The sequence below is a fragment of the Aptenodytes patagonicus genome, chromosome 3, assembly GCF_965638725.1.
Source record: "Aptenodytes patagonicus chromosome 3, bAptPat1.pri.cur, whole genome shotgun sequence".
In the NCBI taxonomy this organism is placed as follows: domain Eukaryota; kingdom Metazoa; phylum Chordata; class Aves; order Sphenisciformes; family Spheniscidae; genus Aptenodytes; species Aptenodytes patagonicus.
The window spans coordinates 63022086-63042113 of NC_134951.1; the positions used below are offsets into that span (position 1 = coordinate 63022086).

The 20028-nt window shown below is 39.6% G+C and overlaps 1 protein-coding gene across 7 annotated transcripts in view; it reads right to left on the minus strand.

Annotated features, from left to right (window-relative positions):
* Window positions 1-994: 994 nt before the first annotated feature.
* The window catches only part of PTPRK (protein tyrosine phosphatase receptor type K), a 418972-nt gene continuing 399938 nt past the window's right edge, over window positions 995-20028 (minus strand). For all 7 annotated transcript variants that reach the window (XM_076333573.1, XM_076333568.1, XM_076333572.1 and 4 more), the window contains 12 exons: window positions 19688-19724; window positions 17863-17960; window positions 17025-17141; window positions 16123-16277; window positions 14875-15010; window positions 12828-12977; window positions 12074-12247; window positions 8928-9059; window positions 8571-8696; window positions 6405-6568; window positions 5004-5139; window positions 995-2460 (listed from right to left, as the gene is read on the minus strand). In XM_076333573.1, the coding sequence (XP_076189688.1) occupies window positions 2407-2460; window positions 5004-5139; window positions 6405-6568; window positions 8571-8696; window positions 8928-9059; window positions 12074-12247; window positions 12828-12977; window positions 14875-15010; window positions 16123-16277; window positions 17025-17141; window positions 17863-17960; window positions 19688-19724 (1479 nt within the window). In that variant the 3' untranslated portion in view covers window positions 995-2406. The remainder of the gene's footprint in view (window positions 2461-5003; window positions 5140-6404; window positions 6569-8570; window positions 8697-8927; window positions 9060-12073; window positions 12248-12827; window positions 12978-14874; window positions 15011-16122; window positions 16278-17024; window positions 17142-17862; window positions 17961-19687; window positions 19725-20028) is intronic.

A 20028-nucleotide genomic window follows, 5' to 3' on the forward strand; every position in this document is an offset into this window, starting at 1 on the left:
CAGGATTCATACTGGCATTTGCACCAGTGATGCTTAATGTACAGGGGAAACTGGACACAAAGATCTTACCGAGGATTATGAAGTCCTGGTGGGGATGGACCCCACTGTCCCCAACACAGCAGCTCTCCCTGAAAATAACTATTCATTCCGCCTAGTGGCAATGCTGTATTTTTGGTCAGGAAAGAAAACAACAAAAATCACTCTGGTCAGTACAGAACTTGGCTTTTGCATTCCACAACCCAAAGAGCTGCTCATCTCATCTGTCAAAAAAATTAATCTTGACTTCTAGACTAATCTAATCTTCTCAACACCCTTTACGGACAACAGAGGAAGGTTCTTCCAGAGCCCAATTCATTTAATCCCAGACACACGTCTAATGGGCCTGATGAATCAGTCTGTGGAGATGCTGCATTGTCTCCACAAAATGTGGTGACCAGACGGCTAGCTTTAGATGATACATCCAGCACTTTGACTGCCAAAGTTAGCTGAACACCATGGCCTCACAGAGAAAGCTGGGAATGTTGCAATTCTATTGCACGCAGCTTAATCCTCTTTCCAATGTGGCAAAAGAAAAAAAGAGCAATTTTGAGTATTAAGAACCCAGACCCAGTGAACGTTTTCAAATGCGATTTGTTTACCTTGCTGTTCATAGATAGGAACTAACAACGGGTGACAAAAGAAAAAGAGGGTTTTTTAGATCTGGAAGAGGTGGAGCTATGCAATACAGATGGGGGCACTGAAAAAAATCTGAGAAGTAGAATTTCTTTAAACATTTCTCTGCCATATATAGTTGGATGGGTAATTTCATGTGTCTGAAGTAAAGGAAGAAACTTAGGGCATACAGATGACATGGAGTCTTCTCAAATACTCCCTGAAACACTGAGGTGAAAAATAATATAATTTTTCTTATCCAAATATATTGGTCTTCCGAACAAGAATGACTCCTTAACAAGGACAGTAAGTGAGAGGGTATCAAAATAGGAAATAATATAAATAATCTTTAAATAAAAGTTTAATTCACTCTTACTTTACAGAATATTTAAAAGCACCTTATCATTTTACTGTCAGTTCTAAAAAAGACCAACAAGAGACTGGAATGATTTTAGCTGGTAAAATATAGGAAACCTTGTGAGCAAATGGATACAAGCTAAGCGAAAGCACAGCAATATTTTGTACACCACAACTATAATCAGAATCTGGCATTGGTTTATTCAAATTTTGCTTTCTTGGAAGCAAAGCTTACATGTTCGTAAACATCAAAATAAACATTGCTTAATTTTACAATTTGCTAAACAAATACTTTTTTACCCTCACGGGCATATGCAGAGCCATCTATTTGTCTGGCAGTTCTCCTGTTGACCTGTGCTTCAATATTTTTTTAAACAATTGATTCCCTTACAATTTTAATGGTGCTTAAAAATTTCTTCCAATACTGTGCAAGTCATAGGCAAGGCCGTTTTGATGTGTGCCCTTCCTTACGTAGTTTTTTGATCAGTACCTACCTAATGCAACTGTGAAAAACTATACATTTTCAGGAAAATGTTCTGATTTTGGTCCTGTAGTTAAAGACCTTCTGTAACTGAGTTGTTTACATGGATCTGAATCACAAGCATGTACACAACAAAAGCACTATACCAATGTTTCTTGGTCTATGCATAAAAAGTATGTCTTCTACTTACACTAAAACATACAAAAAATAAACTACAAAAATTGTTTACACTTGATTTCAGCAAAAAAAGCTTTCTTCAAGAAAAATGATTCTTCTTTTTTCAGCCATCAAAAAAGGAATGCAAGTAAACAATAAATACATGTGCTTTCTCCATATAGACATATTTACACTTGAGTCTTTGGCTTATGTTTAAGTTTCTTTATAAAGATCTTTATGTGATCCAGCCATCATTGCACATTAAAACAAAATAAGCCAGGTTTTTTTTACTATATATAATATATATATATGCAACACTTGAAACGTATAAAGAATGAACCTTACTATCAATCTGCACTGTTATTGTACTTTAACAATGTATCAAAAGAAACAAAAAGAAAAATTAATACCATATAGGAAATATTGATACATGCAACAGATGGTCGCTCTACTGTAATTGAGAGACGGCTGCATATACAAACACTGAAAAGTCCTAATTTGGGCAAATCTCTTCTGACTCTGGTTTTCATTACACAGTATTTATGTGGCACTAAATGTTGATACTGTATACAAGCATAGAAACAGATTGAGTTCTTTTATTAAGATACACAACTTCATAAGAAAAATACTTTGCATTTAAAATTTAAAATCCCTCCCGCCCCCCTCTTCCCCTAAAATCTTTCTTCACAGGATCAAGAACTGTTGTCAAAACAGCTTATTGAGATTCATGTATTTGGTGAACTTTGTCACATCCCTTCCGACTAAGAGGATTCCAAGTACTCCAGCGCAACATCGTAGCAGAAGCGATATTGCTCCTTTAAAGGGAAAGAGGGGAAAAAAAAAAGAGAAGTTAAATTAAGATTCTGAAGTATTAGCAGCAATATCTACAAACAAGAATAGTCTTTGCTAACTACTATGCAATTTTAACTTCAAGCCTGACGCGCTTGGGTTTTCTTTTTTTTTCCCCTCGACTACACAAGTATATTACCAGCTCTGATTTAAAAACTCACCCTAACCAATGAACTGGAAAAAAAACGTGACCACGAAACGCAATGATTTGCTTCTCTGATTTTTTCAGCTTCTGAACTGGTTTATCAAATGTGAAAAGTTCTCCCGTCAGTCAGAGCATTCTTGCAGTGAAAGCACCTTGACTCTGATATACCATTTATATTTAAGTTAGCTGATACTGAGCAGTTAACCAGTGCCCGCTGCTTGGACAGCCAGGGAAGGGCTAGGGAATCCTGAGCTGTGACACAAAGCTGCTCTGGGCCCACAGCCCATTCGTACAGCCGTGTCGATGTAACGTCCAAGAGATCAGATGCACATTTAAAAGAGAAGTTAAAGCTCAAAATTCCATCACGGTTAGTATTTCTCCTTAACAAGGCTGCTGTTCAGAGCTGATACTGAGGTAAAGGGAGGAGGAAGGAGAGAGAAGAGGGCAAGAAGGAGAAGAAAAACCAAGGAAATGAATTCAGTCTCTATTGTCTTTGCGACCTAACAAACGAATCTGCTTTTGTGATTTATTTTTGTTTGCAAAGGAAGCCAGCGTGATCCATCAGCAGGAAGTGGTGGGGATATCTTAAAGGCTTTATTGCACTGCTCATTTTTGTTATCTGATCATGTTGCTGAATGTAGGGCACATGACAGTGTTATATATTGGTTTTCCTAGTTTGTTTTCTAACTAACGACTCAACAGCTGCTGCTGTTCAAGAGTTCTGAATAAAAACCCACACAACAGAAACACGTAAATACGGAAATTCTGTAACTGCAGATTAAAGCTACAATGGAATTCAGGACTATTTTGAAATGAAATATAAGTTTACAGACCATTTATCAGAAACACACACAAACTACCTCGGAATCCCTTTACAGTGACACAAGTCATTTTCCATGTGATCTGACCTGTTTTCTTCATAGCAGTGAACTGAAATCCAGGTAGCAATTCAATATGTTGTGTCTCAGATGTCTATGGCACAGCAGACTGCAAAGTATTTGCGGCAAAACCAGCAATACCTAGCCCAATGTCATTGCTGCTACAGGATGCTCTACCTGTTAACATTTTAACCATCTTCTTAATTTATGTGGTGGCAAGGGATGGAAGTGAAGCACAATAATTAAGCAAATCATGCCACAGAAGCTACTTGATACCAAGCAAACAGCGACACTTGGAAAAAAGGGCAATATGGGAAGAGGCAGCTACAGCCATTTTGCTCTATATGCAAGTTCACAAGGTCAGAAGCAATTTTCACTACGCATAAACTGCAAAACGCTTTTAATTTCAATTGGCATCCCTGATTTTTATGCTGTAGGCAGCCATCTGGCTGAAAAGTGACAGTGGCTGCTGGCAATGTGAGAGTCAAACAGCAGAAATTCCCAAACACTGTCTAACCTGCTTTCGCATTCACCTACAGGAAGGAAAAAAATCCACTTGGGAGAATTTTTTTAAGGACTTTCCACAATGTTCAGTTTTTGTGACTGAAGTGATCACATGGATGGATATGCACTCATACTGCACGCGTAAAGATTGACCAGAAGCGTGAAGGTTATTTTGAGTTCTGGCAATGTACATATCAACATTTAGTCTTGTGGTTTTGCTAATTCAGGCTCATATTGTTTATATTAGTTTATTGTTTATATTGTTTATTATTTAGGTTAACTGTTGGACTCAATGATCTTAAGGGTCTTTTCCAACCTAAATGACTATGATTCCATATATTCGTTTCCAACATACTAGATCCAAGTCTTTGATTTTAAAGTTCTGAGGTATCATTTTGACTACTACAAATCTGAGTAACAAACATTATCATTATTCAATACGGCTTCCAAAGCAGCAGTTGCTATTAAGAAGCAAAATATTCACATCTCCAGCTACTAAACTGGACTTTACAGCTTATTCCTACCAAGAAGAAATGCCTTGCTCAGTAAAATTTCAAGACGGTTTGTGTGAGCACAACCTGCTGCAACTTCTCTTCAAATAGACCAGGTTATTTTGTGAGATTAAAGTGCATTCTGTTAACTCGGAATGTTTTCTGTGAAAAGCACGGTACCACTATGAGAAAAGTAGCGTAAAATGCTTAGCCTGGCCTCTCATGATGCTGACTTGTGTGTACACTCAAGAAATTTCCACCACAGGATGTAACATTTCCCAACCTTACATTCACGCCAAGAATCAGACCAGCCTCTGCTCAGTCTGTACTACAAGGGGAGCCCAAGACCCAAACCCCACGTCCCTTTCTTCTTGTGGCCCAACATAGGTTTGCTCTGTTTTGTGGGCACAGGACTGAGAACGCAGCTCACGCAACAAGAGAGCCTCTGGCTCCCCGGCTGTTTATAAAATCCCCAATAGGCTGGTGCTTACCGGAGTTTCTACCATGTTGGGCTTACTGTTCCGCAAAGTCTTCACGGCGTGGAAAACGTCCACCACGTTCTGCCTTTTTACCATCTCAACCACAATGCCGATGGCACAGAACATCCCGCTCCGGCCACCGCCGTTTCTGTACGCAAGGAAGAGTTGGTTAAATGTCACCATGGCGTAAGAGAGCATCCAAAACGCATTTCTGTTCTTTCACTCTGTAAGCATGAATGATTCGTGAGTCCCACAGGGAGATCAGGCTTTAGCAGTCTCCTTGTAGCTCCAGTCGGTTTGGTCTGAGGCATTTGCTGTTTCTGACCTTCCCCTCAATTACTTCTTTTGAATTTTATCGTTACAGCCCACCATGCCGCCCAGCTATGCTATAGCCTAATTTACATAGGCATTAGAAATAAAAACCCTAAGTTCAACGGCAAGTACAACATTTTCCATTTAGTTCTAGAAAGAGACTCACTTAAATTATCCTATGGTATAAGGATTATCTAGCCAGAGTAATGCCAAGGCATCACTGATTTGGTATCTTGTTGACCTTTGGGGACACTTCTGAACTATTTTAATCTTCATTTCAAAGAAATTAAGGTAGGTACTTCTTACTAAGTTTAAATTAGCCAGAAGGTTCCATGGATAATGAGAAGGGGTAGGCAGAAAGGGGCCACAAGTTAATTCTGAACATTTAAACAGAAGCCTTTTTTTAAAAGTAAGAACAAAATGCATAATTTAATTTTTAAGTTTTAAACTTTGTATTTAAATAAGATAGGAGAGAGATTGGTCATTCTCTGCTTAGGGAGAAAAAGATGCCGCCTTTTCAAAACTCCCAAACCAGCTTCCATTTAAATATTAGGCTCAGATAAGCAGCCAGCGGTCATTTACCAACAACAGTTTTAGGATCACGTACTGTATTATAGAACTTTTCTCTGATTTCATATATCCATAGCTTTCAGTCTAAAACCCTCAAAATATAGTAGGCCTTCTGCAGAAAATGCAACAGACGATATACAAGAGATACACAAAAAATAACCATTTGGCACTCAGCATAAAAGACTTCCTTAGTGAAACCGTACAGAAGAAATTGATCTGTACACATTTTGTACCTGAAAAAGCATGCTATTATGTACAGGAGACAATACACAATATCACTGTAGTATCATGTCCAAAATACTCATTCCCATGGTACCTTGACCTGGCACAGACAAATCCAAAAGTTGACCAAAAGCCAACCTACAGTACCAGAGGTACATTATTATTTTTTTTTTTAATAAAAGAAACAAGGACCTGTGCAAAAGAATATAGTCATAAGAATACTGTTTGAACTTAAAACAAGAACTAATTTATAAGCATTTATTTATATTTATTTATAAGCAGCAATTTGACTTTCTCCCAATTACTCACAGGCAATGGATGATGGTCCGGCCCTCCCCTTCTTCACATTCCTCTTGCCATTTTTCAACCTGAAGAATTAACTTCAAGAAGGATCTCTTGGAAGCTGGTACATCTCTGTGAGAAGCCCATCCCAAATACTGGAATTGCTGCACCATCAGATAGCCCTCTTGCGGCTGAGGGAAACCAAAGAGCTTTAGGTCAATATGGCACCTTTACATCTTGGTTTAAAAACCAAAATATAAAGCTAACTATAAAGCTAACATGAAACCTAAGTGTTTATATTATGGACAGATTCAAACATGTATGTACATCGCATGGTAGGGTCTCCATTAATTCGTACCACTTGAGCTCAAGGAAGATGTCAAAAAAGGGAAAAAAGGGAACTACATTGAAGACAACATCACAGTTTATCAATCCACAGTTTATCAATAACTATTTATCAATCACTAATGTATCAGTAATGTAACCTATCCTGACTTCTAAATGGACAAATTCCCTAGTTTCTGCGTATCAAGGGTTTTTATCCTTAACACCAATAACCAATTAAAAACATCACTGTTAAATTCTTAGACCTACAGAAATGAAGAAACATACCTTTGTCTCCCATGCATGAACTGACCCCATTATAAATAAACAACAAGTAATATTGATGCACAAATATGACTATTTTCCTTGAAGTCTTCCCTTTTTGCCAGACTATGATAATCATGAGAGCCTTGCTGCCAGGCTCTGAGCTTTCCATGTGCTAGATGCTACACAGGTAGAGCTTTGAATAGAATTAGACTGTCACAAGAAAGGCCTCAATAATTGGAAGAATAAATAGTCTATTCGGTTTCTTGGAGCTGAAGAAGATGAAAAGGAGAGGAATGTGGATTTCGGAAAAGGAAGAACAGAGCAGAGAGCTATTTAGAAGCAAGGCGTAAAGGCAAAAAGGCATGGGAGAGACAGAGAAGTAGAGGAGCAGAAAACCAAAACATCGTAAAAAAGAAGAAATGGAAAAAATGAAAATAAGAAATGAACAAAAAAGAAGAGGAAGTCTCAAAATACAACAAAAAAAGCACTGTGGCGTAATATTTGCCAGTGTGCCTACACCTTAGTTTCCTGTAGTTTCCAAACACGGTATGAAGAGCTGAAAATGTTTTTCTTAGCTCTGAATATAAGTAAAATAAAGGTTTAGATAAAATACTGGCCACACGCAAACTGATCTTTGCACTTTGAAAAATGAAAATGTGACCAAAATAAAAGAAAATATCTTTGTATACACAGTAATCAGTTTTCCCCACAGCTATTCTTCAACATCAATGAAAGTTAAACGTATACTCCAAGTAGCAATTGGTGGCGTGTAAGTTCAGATTTGGATGAAAGGTAAAAAGTAGTAGCAGTAAATAAAATAGGGACTGCTGGTTAACTGTACGCATAACAGTGGCACAAGCATCTGTAACTCTTTACCTGTAGGCAACATAAATAAGTGATTTATAGAGGTGAGCTATAAGGAGGAGACGCTGCCTGGCAAACAGGGTTTGAGAAGATGCTGCGATAGTGCGAAACACTACGGGACAGCAAAAAGACAAGATGGTGCAAGGTGTGAAAGAGCCGACGAGAACGCAAGACTGGCACTGCTACTGAAGTTGAGAAAAAGATGATAAACGCAGATTGAGGCACAGTGGTGCAGAACCCTTCAGAGGCAGAGGAGCCTTCAGAGTTTTTTCAAACCCCACTTTGCAGGGTGCCACAACCCTCCTTGTATGTTGTGGTTCGCACACCTTAGGCTGAGAAAGTGCTGGTTGCACAACCAGCCTCAGCGCTCCTGTTCCCGATTCACCACGGAAAATGTCTTACGGAAGCTACGAATTAAATACCTGTCACTGCATGTTCATTACAGGGGTATTTCTTTCACTGCACACCGAACAAACAGAATACTTCTCATGCATCTACTCATCAGGGACAACGCCACAGAACAACAGCCATTCACCTTACTGCTCTCTCTGCTTAGCGTGCAGCTATAGAAAAGTACTAGAAATTAGTATTAGATATCGATGCTTGACTGACTCTTTTCTGGGTAATGTCTTAAGAACATTAGTATTTTACTGTTATTCAAAATTAAAAACCACAAGAGCCTAGAGAGTGTTAAAAATGACATATTTTTACATTACATATTGTTACGATAATGCTTACTCTTGTTAGATTGCATATCCTGAAAATTCGGTTTATGACGTCGCAGTCCATTGAACACGACATGCATTCCACTTGGATAGGACCATACCGCAGTATCCCTTCCTCGGGCCAGTATTGCGGGCAGCCCTGCGCCAGAGCAAAATGGGCATAATTAAATAGTAAGTTACAACCTGAGCATTGCCTTATTCCACTGCAGACATCTCACCTAACCTTTCCTGAGCAACTAGTGTTAATTAGTTGCTGTAAAGCAGAGAATAACTGTAAAGTCACTGCGCCGCTCTACATTTTGATCATGTAGTGGATCCAGAGTGATTAAAGCATGCAACGGTACGTGGAAAACTCGAGCACCAAACTAACCTGTGCTAAGTCGACTTCATTTAACATCACAAGAGAAGTACAGCCGTAGTCATACACTAATCTCCAGAAATCTTTCACAGTGTTTGGTAAAGGATGTTGTGTGACAATAAAAGCTGCTGGCTGCCTGTAGCTCTGTAAAGGCAAACGATTTTATTAGCACTGGTAGAGGAAGTACTTCATAACTTCCACTCAAACACTGCAACAGAAAAAACACATAAATAGAACAAACCTGTGACATCAATTACACCAGATTTCACCAAAGCTGATGTTAAAAATACATTGTCGTCTCCAGTAAGAACAAAGAGGTTACTCTGCTCAGGTCTGCCTTCTGCTTTGCTACAGGCCAAGCCCTGTTTTAGTTCAGATATGAACGGGGCACTGAAGACACTCTTCAGGGCTCTGCTGAGCTGAGGCTCGGGCAACTCCACTCCAGGCACTGTGTCCAGGAGACCGTGTAGGAAACCTTCTCCCCGTGTTGCAGAGAGGGGTGCAGGGGTCTCAGAAGGTCACCCCATCCACAGCAGGTTACACGTGAGCTCTGTGACTGAACCGGGGACTAAGCTCAATCCCAAATTCTCTTTTGGTGCCACAGCCACAGGGTCACCCACAGAACTAATCTTCAGGATTACTGGGGCCCATTTCAAGCAGAAAGCAGAAGTTAAACAGCAAAATACCATTTCCTGTCATGACAGCAGATTCCATTTTCTGTATGCTGCGTTACACACAACTGCAAATAGGGATTTCCAGCCTTGCATAGGTTAGCTGAGATGCAACTAATAGTAGGGGGGCTAAGTCCCTGCAGCACGTGTATTACGAGCAGCAAGCAGAAGAGGAGAGATCAGAAGTTTTTTGCAGGCAATTTGCAACTATGCACAGAAGAGTTCTGCAGTGAAGGAATACAGATATGAACTGGCAAAGAAGCACCGACAGGTTAATCTGACAAACAGAGTAAGACGGTGAATATTCTTGTAGGCGGATGGGATTGTATGTCACCAGTTTGAAGATGAAGTGCTGGGACTGCTGTATGCAATGCAGAGATCCCCGTGTTTAGCACCCATGCTGGTACCAAAAGCAGTTTGGCTGTTTTTTTACTGAATTGAGTAGAGTAAATTAACCTAGGAGAAAGACCTGGTAGGGTAGCGAAACCACTTTTGGTATGGAAGCTTGCTTGTTTGAAGACTGGTATGAGAGATCTTCACGTGCAATATAGCGACATACCCTCAAAGAGCATAGTGTGAGGCCCAGAAGAAAAAATACAGTTCTTTTCACCCTTCTACTTGCTGTAAATTGTGAAGATAACCAATTAACATCTTCAGCATCAGTACTTGCTTGACAACAGAATAAGGAGGCTGACAATTTTTCTATCTATGTTTGCTGTCCTTTTCTAATGGAGGAAGCATGGGGTAGTAGTGGCTTGTGTCCTACTTCCTAGATCTGCCCAGGGAGCAAAGAGGAACAGCCAGTATCGATTCTTCCCTTGTATTTTTAAGAAATAACACAGGTACTAGCTGATGTTTTCCTCGTCCTCTTCCCCATCATCTCTGGTCTTTCCCAAGATGAGAGAATGTAGAGTCTGAGATGATCAGGTTTTCAAAAAGAACAGGCAGGAGATCTGCTGTCACACTGGTAAGCAGACACCTTCTCGTGGGAACACAGGGACAAGTACATTGTGGAAAGCAGAAAGTTTCCATTTCTGTTTTGCTATCGAAAGTCCTCTTTCCTTGCCCAGCAGCGGGGGCTGCCTCTCTGAATAAACCAGTCTTTAAAAAAAACAGAAGAGAAAGGGCAAGAAAAAGCTTTTATTACCCAAAGTTTTAATCCTGTACTTACAGCCTTGTTATATGCCTTCATTGTAATATATTACTTTTTTTCTGCTGCTTTTTTCCTTTTATTACTACCATTTCTGTCCTTCCTTACTTGCCTCTGATTGCTCATCCATTAATACATTGCTTGGTTCCTGTCCCTGCCTGCCACACGCTGTTACACACTCAGAATCCTCCTGCCACCCGGCCGTTCAGCCTGCGTTGTCTTCCTTTCTCCCCAAACCACACTCCTCTATGCAGCTGTGTTGGTTGGTCCATAGCACATCAATTTTATCCAGGTGCTTAATGTAATTTTAACTGCAATTCTAAACAATTTTGGTTGCTACCAAAATTCTGCTCACTGCTCTAATTCATCCATTCAGCCCCAGTGACTCCCTAATAGATTGGTCTCACACATGCTACTCCTCTATTTTTCTGGCACAATAGCTAATTGTGAGATTAGGGACTACATTTTGCTAGCAGTTCAAATGTTTCCTGCAGTGGCTCAGGCAGAACTCCGGGATGAATACCATTCAGTCCTGATGGTTTCTGCTGCTATTTGCCATTTTATTCCAGCATCTCTTCTTGACACCGCAGTTTCTGACAGCACTTCATTCTTGAGGAAAGGGAGATGCTCCTGGAAATCAGGCCACTTATTTAAGTATTTACTGTAAAAGCGACTTTAGGGGCCTAACTTTGGAAATGCTAATGGCAGACACAGGCAGGTATCTGACACGACATGTGATGAACTGCTTTATTGATCAGACACCTATAAGCAGGTTCACCTCCATTTTTCCCATTAATTTACCTTTCCCCCTGACAATACTTCCATTGTTCAAACTTCAAGGGTCTTTAAAGAGCTGCAACTCAAAATATGAACAACAAAACCAACCCTATCCCCAAACATGCTAAAGAAACATTTTTTTTTCTTCTCCCTCTGTCTCTTCTGCCTCAATGTATGTAGCCTTTCTGCTAAAACAGCGATAGTAACCTCATGCTCAGGTAGGTAATATTTACTTCCCGACAAACAGCAGATTTTTGAGATCCTGCTGAGATGTGAGATTCGGAGGGCTGGAGACTAGAGCTTTATATAATGCTGTTGAAAAGGGGAGATTTCTAGTGGGTCCCACAAAGATGCATAAGACTAAAGATAAAAAACCTTATGAACAAGCAACACAAGCTGGTGGGGTTTCTTACCCATTCCCCCCACCCTTCTTCATTAGGACCGTTTTACTGGGCACTACAGTAAGAAAGAATCACCCTTTCTTAAACCAGCAAGTGCTCTCTCTCATATTACACAGCTTTTCATGGCACACTACGCAGACAAAGACGATAGTCTCTTACGTCCATAAGAGCAGCATTGATGTAGTTGCTGCTCTCCCCATCAATAGTAATTAAGAAAGGCAGACATCTGTCAGGTGGCAGCATATCCATGAAGCGGTTCTTGTCGTGGTTCCTTGGCAAGCAGGCTATGCTGCAGTCCTCCGCTTGCAGGCGAGGGGTCACAGAATTCAGAGTCTAAGGGAGAGAGGACGTTCGCTTTAACACGCTGAACTAACAGTCAATGGACTTGAGATTCACCAAGTTTTAATTTAAAATATTGCAATATGGGAAAAGGTATTAGCATTTTCTTCTTGCATTAGTAAGAAGACATTAGCAAATAAGAGCTCCTATCTGTTTGATGGACGTGCTGGGGCTTTTCAAGGGGGGTTAAGCTGCAGGTGTAGAAGGCGCTCCGTGTACCACTGAACAGATTCCTCGTGACACCATCCCCTCCAAAAGGAGTAAAACAAAGAGGCTCCTTTGGAGCCCTAAAGAGCTATGCCTTAGCTGTGCAAATGCAAGCCAAAAGTCTCTGTGGTTCCTAGTCAGTGCTCTTTATTCCAGACAGATATTTACTGCAATTTTATTCAAAGGAGGATATTCCATATTTAAAACAACTTTGCAAAGCACATAAACACGGCTGCTTTATTTTGTGGACTAAAGGTAAGGGACCAAGTGCTATAAATGTGATAGGAAAACCCCTTCCCTTAAAATAAGTGTATCTAGAGGCAAAAAAATTGTTGTCACATGAAGAGTTAGTAGGAACTGTGAATACCTGAAACTCATCTTTGAGATGCGAAGAATTTGTCTGAGAGTCTATTCTAATCATATCAAAATAAGCAGCTTTGAATTCGCAGACAGGAATGGCAGTTTCTCCACACAGGCAAGCTTCTAGAATGGCATCATGAATAAAGATGTACTGCTCCTACCAAATTAGACAAAGAAACAAAAATCATAGCCATTTAAAAACAACAGATCTTTCCTTCTTTTAGGATAAACAGATCTCCTGCACACTGCAAAACTCATTCAAGGTAGTGTCCATCAATCCACTAAATAATGCTTTAGTACAAACAGTCTTGTCCTAATCGGGATGCAGTTAACAAGGATGTTTTCTTCAGAACCAATTTAAATTCAGTAAAACTTAACAGAACAGGCATAGCAATTTATTTAATGGGAGGTTTTCAGTTTTCTTGTGATGCTTGTGGGTTTCTGCATATATGCCAGTGACTTGTTGACTTTACTCATTTTGGTTTTTTTAAAAATAGCTTTCAGTCTTATAATACTTGCAGAAAGTGTAAATTGCTTCAGGCACTACTAGTGTGATTAGCAGTTATTTGGCACGCTGCATTCTCCTTATGCGTCTGCAAGCTAGTAGACCAATTATCTGATAGCCGGCTCTAGGTCAGTAATAAACCTAAGTGTGTCCCAACAGAAACATTTCTTCCCGTTTTTTTTTGCTGACTTGCCTTGAGATACCCTGAGATCTAGACAACTGCCTTACTATTTCAGTCAGGCCTCCTGTCAATTTTTACACAATGCCTATTATATTTACTTACCCCGAGAGTAATAGATGTAAATCATGTCTATAAAGCGAAGTGTGCAAACTGTGCCAGCCTCACCTAGGTATTGTGGATACCGATGAGGTTATTTACAGCACAAACTTTAACATGTGCCTGTAACAAGAGCACATGTCCAAGGACCATGATCATATTCTGGCTCTACAGCCTGTGCTGCCTTACCCATGTAGCTATGGAGCTATTGCCATCACTGTTGTCTAGATGACCATCACAAGAACTTGCTGCAATTACAGCTTTATTTTGTTGTGTAAGTAGGAACCTCTGAGAGAAGAGGAGAGGTAAGAGGCAAAAGGGAGAGAAAGAGAAAGGAACAGCAGTAGGGGTGTTAATTCACATGCAAGAGCAGATTAAACTGGGATGGTTGAAGCAGTCACACTGAAACAGTCCACATACTTCCCAAAGGTTAATGACCCTGTAGCAGGGGTAGTTGATCGGGAACATTTATTTGTTCAACAGCCACAGGTTGCAGCATGGAATAAAAACTGCACCAAATTACATTGATATGCCTGCCTGCCAACTGCAGAGACTTGCACGTGGTCACATTCAATATTACAGGTGAAATGACTTCTCAGGTAGATGTCCACATGGAGGACAGTAGAGAGAGGTGGCAAACCGCTTCAGGTAGCCTGTCTTAATATAAATTAAAACCCTATGTTTCTGTGGAAGCTCAGTGATACACAGGTGGCAGAATGGGAGCTGTTATAGCTTCATCACTAAGGCAATGGTTTTACTGTGGAGTTGCTGAAGGCATGACGAAAGACAAAAAGGGTAGAAAAGGAAAAAGGCTTGGCAATAAGGTTAATAAAGCAAGCAAAAACAGAGTTGAAAAGGGAGAGTGAAATGGACATAGAGTTCCACAGGTAAGACAAACATGGATAAAGTGATTGGAGATAGTCTAAAACTGTTGGCAACCTGTTGAAATTCCAACTTTGGGTTCCTGGAATTGTTGATACCAGAGCTGGGGAGAGACGTTCCAGACAGGCCTACTGTAGGGTATTCGCTAAAAAATCCTCCTTGCTTTCCTTTTGTTACGAAGTTAGGCAGGCACTTGTTTGTGTGAAGACTGAAAGAGCTGGCAGGTTTGCTGCACCATCCTGGTTCTGGGTGCTGTTTGCATCGAGCAATGCTCCCCAGTGGAGATAACCCTGCAACAGGGCCACTGGCTGCTCTTTTCAGAGTGACAGTGAAATTCTGACCTAGCATGTTTCAGAAAGCACCAGGTGCTTTGAAGGTAAACTGCCGTACCTCTGTCTGTACCATGTTGATGCGACGGGACCGTAAGGCTTTGACACAGTTGTAGATATCCACAACACCTTCTCTTTCTGCCATATCTAACATGATATCGATCACAATATAACAACCTGTTCGTCCAGCACCAGCACTAAAAAGAATCAGTAAATACTGTTAGGAATAGCCCCATGAAAACACCTACAAACTTTATAAACCCATTACTGAGAGCGTTTTTATAAAATCATTCAGTTCTTTCATCACAATCACTATCTAATTTTTATCTTCTCTCCTTCTCTTCATAATGCCCTTTAAATCTTTCGATGTGCCCCAAACAGCCATTTTCAATCAGATTTGATCCACTAAGTAACAGCAAAAAAAAAAAAATTGTTTTCCTCCTTTTATCATCCAGATCAATTCTTAAAGTAAAAAAGAAAAGTTACTTAAACTGAAATCTGCAGGATGATTAAGCTTATGCACTTCAAACTACGACTGATCTTGTTTTTATTTAGTAAGACTAAGGATGATTTTTAAGTAATATTTTACAATAAGAAACTCAAGTGTATGTTTTACCAGCCAAGCTCTAAACTGGTTCAGGCAGCACATTTAACAGTATCCAGAAGAATCTCTCTTGATTTATTTTGGTTTTATATAAAGCTACGGACCGTTTTTGCACAGTGAATTCTTAAAATGTGTAAAGGCTGAGTAACTCTATCTATAAAATGTAATTAAACATTTGACGGTACTGACAGAAAATTCCATTTGTCAAAAGACTGTGTCCCAACAACACAAACCTTGCAAAATTTGCACAGGAAAACCAACATTCTGTATTCGTTGCCATTAACCTCATTCCATCTTCCTTCATCTACTTGTTTACTTTGATTTAAATTAATAATCTGTTCAGACATTATATGCAACACCAAGCTATCAAAGCAGCTGTATCTACACTTATTCTCGAACGCTGTCACAAAATTGTTGCAGGCTACCTAAAATGATAGCCTGAAGTATCATATGATTTAGCTGGTGCAGCTCTTGCAGGAAAAAGAAAATCTCTGGCTATTCTATTTAGGAAAAGCGTACTAGAATCCGGTTATTTCCAAACGTTGCTGTAGACAGCCAAATCCTACTGCCGCGTGAATTAGGCAATTCAAAAAGAGAACAACGAAAACAAAACACTTCAAAATGATGGATGCTTCACAAGAGACTACTGTAAATGCTCACATACACAGTTGTGGAAAAAAATCAATCTACCTCTTCTGTACATACCTGCAATGGACAACAATAGGCCCTGCACTAGGAGGGTTAGATAATTTGACTCTCCGTATGAAGGAAAGCAGGCCTGTGGCATTGTAAGGAACTCCATGATCTGGCCAGCCGGTGAAATGAAACTGTTTAACTTCACGGATTTCATTGTAGCCCCTCTGTAAAAGGCAAAAAAAATAAAGGTTATGAAATTCAAAGTATTTTATAGACTAGATATTCTTTCACTCAAATAATGATAACACACACTGAGAGAATCTACATGCTGTTTTCATCATTTTACCAATTATTTAAAGCAAAGACCATATAAAGCTTAAAGATGTCATTGGTTTTTCTTTCATTTTGAAGTTTTTAACTTTCACTTTTGCCATTAAGTACGCTAGTTTTCCCTCATTAGATTTTTTTTTTTATAGACTTAGATGCAATTCGCATCAAGTTTTGCTAATTAAGACAATGGCCCACTACATTTACAGGCAAGTATAACGATTTACCAGAAGACCACAACTGCATCACACATCTCGCATTCACAGAGTTTGTTCTTTGATTAAGCGAGATTGACTCAGCAGCATTCAGGGCAGAGTGAATGGAGATGAATGACAGGCATGACTCATAACCTAGTACTTGCGCTCAGCTCAGAAGTGTGGCTACAGAGAAGAGGTGACTGTCAGAGAGGGGAGCGTAGCAGACAACATTTCTAGGGAAATTTGAAATCCCACAGTGAGACGCGTGTTTGGATAGCCTGATGCAATGCATTACTCCCATGGTGAAGTAAGGCTGCCTACACTGTGGACCTGTTAACCAGACAGAGGGATTTAGTATTGTACAGCAACACGCACAAGCATAGCCTCCTCCATACTCCTTGCTACCAGGGAACGGTATTTTGCCAAGCCCCTTCAAAACGTGCTCACCCTTCCCAGAGTGAAGGTCCTGACGACGTACTCCGCAAGGGGCTCCATCTCTACACAAGTCACTTTGAAGTCACCATAAACTTCTGTGTCGTCAGGCCAGTACTTGTAGCACTTGACCTAAATACAAAATGGGAATGCATTTTACACCAAAGGAAAATAAAAGCTTGAGGATACGTTACTGCATGTACTGCATTACACCACATTTATTTCCAAAATGACCATGCACTCCTGTGGCTTGTCATGGCTAATGGCTGTTCTGTCAAGTTAAGCACTAGCTACGAGGAGTTTCCACTGCTTTACACAGCTGTACTTAGATGCCAAATTATTTTCTAAATGAGCATTTATATTTTTTTTAGTGCTGAGCTATGGAATACATTTCCACTTATGTTAAACTGGGATGCATTTCATATCAGTAATCAAACTGTTGCAAGTGATCCCGGATACTTTATATTACTCCCTGAGGGATGTGTTACTGCTAAACTGTAAATAATTTGCTGATTTCTAGCCACTGATATAGAAGCACGTTTGCTCACTAGTCTACTTACTCTGCTCATTTGAGTGACAATATACAAATCTATTTTGCTGAAATACGAATTTTGGATTCAGACAATTTTTCACGACTCGTGAAAGCAACACAGCATCAGTCTTCTTCAGAAGTTAGCTTTGGTTTTACGCAATACCGTAACTGCAACAATGTCTGGACTCTCCCCGTTCTCCTCCTCTCAGGATGCAGGCTTGTCCTTCACAAGACTCTTCTACATTTTGCTGATAGTGTGTCTTGTCAGCAGGTTTTTCTTTAGGCTTGTAGCATTAAAAGAAAAACAAACCAAAAACTTACTCTCCCAACTTCCACTAAATTTGTGACCATCACAACGCAAGCTGATTGCTCCTGCCATATCATTCTCCAAAAGTCATACACAGTCTCATGAACTGGACCTGTAAGAAAAAATTCCAGGTAATACTCTGAAAAAAGTAACAGTCAAAGCGAACGCTAAAAATAAAATCCAGTGCTTTTCAGAGTTGATACACATGAACACACTTGCTCAAAGATGAAACCTTCGTGAAACCACATCATCATACCATCATGCCAGTTTCCAGACTATATTGTTATTTCTAACCAATGCTGAATCTTCTCAGTTTAACTGAATTACCACTTGAAAGAAATTAATAGCAGGTGTTTCACTTAGCAAAACACCAGAAGTTGCTTGAAACCTACAAGGACACAGCAATGTGTGATGACATCTACAGTTACATTTCTAGGTTTGTTTTACATTTGTTAAATATAATGTGTTGAGTGTGAGTTTCTTCAGACTTCCACCGAGGAGATGCCCACACCGGAGTGAAGCCTCAGTCAGGAGGGCTGGTGGTACAGATCCTGTGCACTTACCATCTAGCTCCCGGCAAAGCGCGCAAGCTCGAGTAGGTGCTGATACATAAACTTCCCACTGAAGGGTATTTAAACTAACTTAACTACTTCTCTGTGAAGCAAACGAGGAGCACTTGTTTAAGCTTTGCCTCCTGCTCTGCTGCAGAGACAAGACATGTTCAGTTGACCGACAGAGGCTTTTACCCTGTTACAATCATCTCAGAAACAGCTCCCTGACCACAGTCCAGCAACAGAATAAATATTACTGTATATAACACACATCTGAAGATTCAACCATATTCCTTCATATGCTAGATTGAAGGCTGCATACTAAAACAGCAATAAATTTTTGTGTCCTTTATACACTATTATGTGCAATGATTTACATAGTAAAACAGAAATAAAATACAAATGTAGACTTAACTGCCATAGAGAGACCTGTTTAGACAGCACTTACACAAAAATAAAAAAAATGTGGACAGAAATCTGAGCATCCTGCTTTAAAACAAGCCTTTAATTTGTCTTTCCTGTGTGCAGCTACAATCAACTGAGGGCACAAATAACAGGATATTTCCAGCCAGCTATCTGATTATACTCACAGATCAAATAATGACACATCTAAATCTAATTATTTTTACTTTAATTCATAGCCTCTGATATTTCAGTGCAATCTTAGACTAATCTGTTTGTTTTTCCTCATTGTAAGGAGTTTTATCAGAAATACAAAATGAATAATTTCCATAGAAATTTATTTTTTTCCTCTAACTCCCCTTTTTATTAGCAGGGTGTTATATGATAAAGATTTCCCTCACTTCTTCCTACAAAGAGGTTTTGTCCTTCTCTGGCCTTACTTTACCCAGATCTTCTGAGACAGCATTTGATTTATCATTACTATCTTCACCGTCCATCCTGGACTAAATCCTAGACAGTAAAATAATACATTGTAATATGGAAATAAAAATGCCTCAAGGCAGGTTGAAACTGTTCTCTTCTCTGTCCACATGCCTCTTTTCTCTATCCATCTTCATAATCAGAAATCACGGTAGTAGCTTCTGACTTTATCAGCTGAATTTATCACTGAAAGAGTTGCTCAATATCTAATTAACATGATAAATTAGTGCAATTTTTGCATTTATTCACATTCCACCTGAACATGCCTTGTTAATTTACCATAACACAAGACAAGAACTCACAATATTGGATAGACTTTATTTTCACCTACTTCCATTTTACCAAAACACTGCTGGACACTACAGAAAACACTTGTTTGGTTTGATTAATGCTGGCAGGTTCTTACCTTGGGTTGCAATGTAGTGACTTGGTCTCTGATACCCCTAAAACAGCAATATAAGTTGGTTTGAGTACCATATTACCAACAGAGAAGGGAAAATAAAAGCATAAGGGTACTACAGAATTCTTATCTCTAGACAACGTTTTCAGAACAAACCAATATTTAAGAGTAGCATGAAGCTCAAAACCTAAAAAAGCTCGTTAATACTGAAAAGGTTCAAATGACAACAGATAAAATGGAAATAAGAACATCTGACTTGAACAGACATTGTACTGTACGGGAAGGAGTATTCTAGACAGGTCCCTTGGGCCTAAAAATTAGTCCTCTATTGACATTATCTCCCCAGC